This window comes from Pteropus vampyrus, unplaced genomic scaffold (assembly GCF_000151845.1).
Source record: "Pteropus vampyrus isolate Shadow unplaced genomic scaffold, Pvam_2.0 Scaffold82, whole genome shotgun sequence".
NCBI lineage: Eukaryota > Metazoa > Chordata > Mammalia > Chiroptera > Pteropodidae > Pteropus > Pteropus vampyrus.
Genome location: NW_011888863.1, coordinates 2557650 through 2562155, shown reverse-complemented (window position 1 = coordinate 2562155; position 4506 = coordinate 2557650). Strand labels below are relative to the sequence as shown.

The following is a 4506-nucleotide window of genomic DNA, read 5'->3' as shown; positions in this document are numbered from 1 at the left end:
GTGAGTTTCAGGGTAAATAAGACAGTAAAATCTAATCTTTTTCTCCCTTTAGCTTTGTAATAAAATAGTGTTTCTGGTGAGTTTTGTCGGAAATCGTGGCACGTTCACCCGAGGATACCGAGCGGTCATTCTGGATATGGCCTTTCTCTACCACGTAGCATATGTCCTGGTCTGCATGCTGGGCCTCTTTGTCCATGAATTCTTCTATAGCTTTCTGGTGAGTACATTTCAATGTGGACAATCACCACTGAAAAAATGCACAAATGCTTCTTCTTACGTTTCTTCCTTCATTTTTTTGTTTTTTAAACATGGCCTCTCATTCAGATCAATTATGTTATTTTTTAGAATTTCCTGGGAAAAACATGAATTATTATTAATTTTAGTCTTTTTCTCTGAAAAACCTTATGGGTGGTGGAATTCTTTATCTCCTTTCTGAGAAGGAACCAAGGACCCCAGTTCTTGACCCAGGTTTTGTATAGTAAACTGCTTTTGGTTTCAGCCACACCATATATGCCTTTACATTTAGAGATTCTCCAACAGAGTGTAGGAGAAAAAATGGGGATGTATTCAGTGCCAAATATTGTGTGTATCTTTAGAACGGCATGTCAGTAAAATGGGGAAAAACTGCCAATCTAGCAAAAAGACAGTGAGTTGTTTTAAGTAAAGTCTTATAGTTTCAGATTTAATGTTATTGTTGTTAAGCTTATCTACATATATTTCATTTATTAAACGGATTTTCAGATTGCTTCTAGAGGTTTTTGTTGGTTGGTTTTTTGCTGGTCATCAGTTTTTCTTCTGAAATGTATGTTTTATTATGACAGTAAACCAGGAGAGGAGTCAATACAAATATATGATAATGTTTTGAAACTTAAAGCACTATCAGGTTAGTTTCATGCATAGAAGCATTTATTTATCACTCGAGCCCATAGTTGACATGCAGTAGAGAGCACTATCCAGTAAAATGATTCCTGAAAACAAGTTGGAGATCTAAAAGCATTATGCTGGCCCAGTTTGCTTAGGTCATGAGGGAAAATTTAATTTTTTTAAAAAGCCTTTTGCTTCCCTGTTTTCTAGCACACCCACATAGGAAGACTGGAAAAGCAAATTTTTCATTTACTCTCAAACACTTGAAAGAGCCACAATAAAGAGTGAATTTGTTTCATATATTTAGATTAAATTATCTTGCAGACAGTTAATTAGATTATTCATTAATCTAAAGGAGACTTTTTTTCTGTCCCAGGGATCCAAATGAATTCCTTCTCTGCTCTGATTCACCAGAAAAATTCTGTTTTTAAATATGAAGTCTTATTATACCCAGCACTTTAACCTGGCTATAATATGTAATATTCTATAATGTTTTTGTGCCTCAATCTTCTTGTCTATAAAATGGATAGAGATAGTATGGGAGACTAGTATTATCAAAATCCATTAAAGAAATAATGTGAAATGTTGTATATAAATCTTGATGTTTTCTACCTGAAGATATTTGACAACATAAAGATGTATTTGGATGATTGTATGAGTTATTAATAATAATGTTACTTTATGTTAACCTTAATTTTTGGTTTCATTTTTCTCTTTTATCTTTCAAACCTTACAATACTGATGCTAATTTCTTTTCATTGGGTTGGTTAAGGAAAAGATATAGTCTACTTTAATGTTTCGAGAACTAGAAGGAAATAGTAATGGACATAATACCAAAATGGAATTTAAATGTATTTTTAAAATATTTTCATACTTTGAAAAATATATGAATGTGCATTTCTGGTTTTGCCCACAATTGTCAGTCTTCTATCCAAAATAATAAAAACCACACTCTAGATTTTCCTTTTAGAAATAAACAGAAGAAACCATCACACCTATCCAATGTCAACAACTTTTGCAGTCTCAAGATTCTGATTCCATAAGTATAGAATGGGACCCAGGAATATACAATTTTTTGCAAGCATCCCCTGGGCTTCTGAAAGCTAGAAAAGTACAGAAACTATCCAGAAGTGACTTAGAGCCCATTGCTAGACCTTTTCTTTAAGCCACCATTGAGTTAAATTTAAGAAAAATCTTCTTTATGTCATCTTAATGCTTAAATAAGTTAATTAAGAGTGTTGATAATTTGGAAGTTGAGTTTGCATTAGTTAATGTTATCTGTACAGAAGAACATTGACTTTATTTCTGGAGTTTCTTGCTTGCTCTAGAAGAGAAATAGTGAAATAGTTTAACATATTTTTGTGTGTGTTCGACCATATAAAATAACAATTTTTTAAGGTGAGCAAATGAGTCAATATCTTTATGGAAATTACTTGCAAGACTAAAATTAAATTGGAAAGTAACTGTATAACCCTCAGTAATCAGATAAACAGTATAAGGCCCTGGTGTTTCTGAGAGGATGCATGACATTGATCGTTTCAACCAATTTAGAAATTCTAATCACTGCTCACAGATGATAGAACACTAACCACAATTATTCTAATTTAAAAAATACTCTTCATTTCCAAACAGATATTTATGCCTTTCTTAAGTGAATGTTAATTTATTAGTTTTCACCAGATAAAACATATACTTGCTAATGTATAATAAAACATATACTTGCTAATGTATAATTTCAACTTTTTATATCACAATAAATAAAATTGTTTTTAGTGTTGACTACAGATAGCAAACACATACTTACGTTCTTGACTGGTGCATAGATTTTCTACTACTAAACACAAAATGAATAATAATCCATTAGAGGAAATAAATTAGCAAAATTATGCATTATTTTTTGTTTATAGTTCTGTTTCCAAAAGTATATACTAAAGTAATATGTTTTGCCCTCATTATATCTCTTTATTAAGGAAAGATGTTTGCATTTCTCAAATATTTTAAAATTTCCTACCTTTTCTGTTGTGACAGGCTCATAAAATTGTCCTTTTAATTTTACCTCTAATCACTTGATTCAACAATACATTTAATGAGTCTGTCAATTATTCATCACTTCGGTGAACCTAATTCAGCATTCTCACGTAAGCCATTTTACATATTCCAAAAGCAACTGCAAAATATTAGTAAGATTAAAAATAAGGAAAAAGTAGCCAAGCTGGTTAAGTATATTGTAATTTTTCAAAATTCAAATTTAAAGTGATGCTATTTCCTTCCATGTCTTACACAATTGTATTTATGTTGGTTATGAAACCAACAGATGCACATTATATGTCGTGTTAGAGTTCTCTATTAAAAAACAGTTCATTAATACATTCCAACTGGACAGAAATGTATAGTTTGGTTCATTTTAAGGTGTCATTTAGGTTATTTTTTCACAGATAAACTAAAATGGCTTGCATTCGTATTTGTAATGACTTTTATATTTATTCATTTTTTGCTCCTTTGCATTTTTGTTTTTATTTTCTTTTTGTAGCTTTTTGATTTGGTGTACAGAGAAGAGACTCTGCTTAATGTTATAAAGAGTGTCACGCGGAATGGCCGCTCCATTATTCTAACTGCAGTCCTCGCTCTCATCCTTGTCTACCTGTTTTCCATTATTGGATTCCTTTTTCTGAAAGATGACTTCACTATGGAAGTGGATAGGCTGAAAAACAGAACTCCCATTACAGGTATTGCTATTACTACTAAATGAGCTTTCTCTGATGGCAGATATGATTTGTAGGTAGCTTGTTAAGAGGATTACAGATAAACACTAATGGAGGAAATGTTTTCTTTTATTCCTTTGAAAACATGTTCTGGTTCAAAAAGAGCTCATGACTGTGAAATACTTTTAGGCTATATGTAGGCTGTCAGTGCATACAGGAATATCCTTATACAGGGAACAACATCTAAGCTCAGGCTCAATAATGTTTCAGTGTTTGAACGCTGACTATATTCCAGAAGAAAGTCAACAACATCAGTGCAGAATAATAGCTTTGAGATTCTTTTCCTCCTCTTTTTCCTTGTCTCTCCCAAGAACATCTAGCACCATTTACAACCATTATTCCATACATATTTGCTGACAGTACATCATATTATACTTAAATAACTGAAAATGATAAATGTTTTGTTTTGAAATCATCAAATAGTAAGAAAAAATATTCCAAATATTGTCATTAAGGGGCTCAGTCCATCAGTATGTAGCCATCAGAACTTCCAGACGGTATTTGTTTTTGTTGGCTGACTGGTTAGACATCATCCGTTTGCAGTCACTGTGATTCTTATAGTGCGAAGGCTTATTTTTTTCCATCTTATTTTGCAGTTTTACTTATTATGCTCTCTAAAGGTTTCTTTTTCCTCTTTCCTACCTTTTGGTTAAATCTATTTGTTACTCTTTTTCCTCTTTTCCTACTTTGCTAGATAGAAATCATAGTTCTGCACTTTGTTGTTAGTTTCTCTGGGTGATTCTGCTGCCTATGGGTTGTAGAGAATGGAAACCACAAAATGACTCTCTCTCTCCTCAAGCCACTTAAAGATATAATTTAATTAGTGGTACCTTATAAACTACATTCTTTCTCGCCTTTAACAAACATTTCTTAATTATTA

At 32.0% G+C, this 4506-nt stretch overlaps 1 protein-coding gene across 1 annotated transcript in view; it reads left to right on the top strand.

The window, feature by feature from the left end:
• ITPR2 (inositol 1,4,5-trisphosphate receptor type 2) overlaps positions 1 to 4506 on the top strand; it is a 437650-nt gene that overhangs the window by 360743 nt on the left and 72401 nt on the right. The window contains exons 46-47 of the mRNA XM_011363170.2: positions 53 to 217; positions 3395 to 3590. Coding sequence (XP_011361472.1) covers positions 53 to 217; positions 3395 to 3590 — 361 coding nt within the window. The remainder of the gene's footprint in view (positions 1 to 52; positions 218 to 3394; positions 3591 to 4506) is intronic.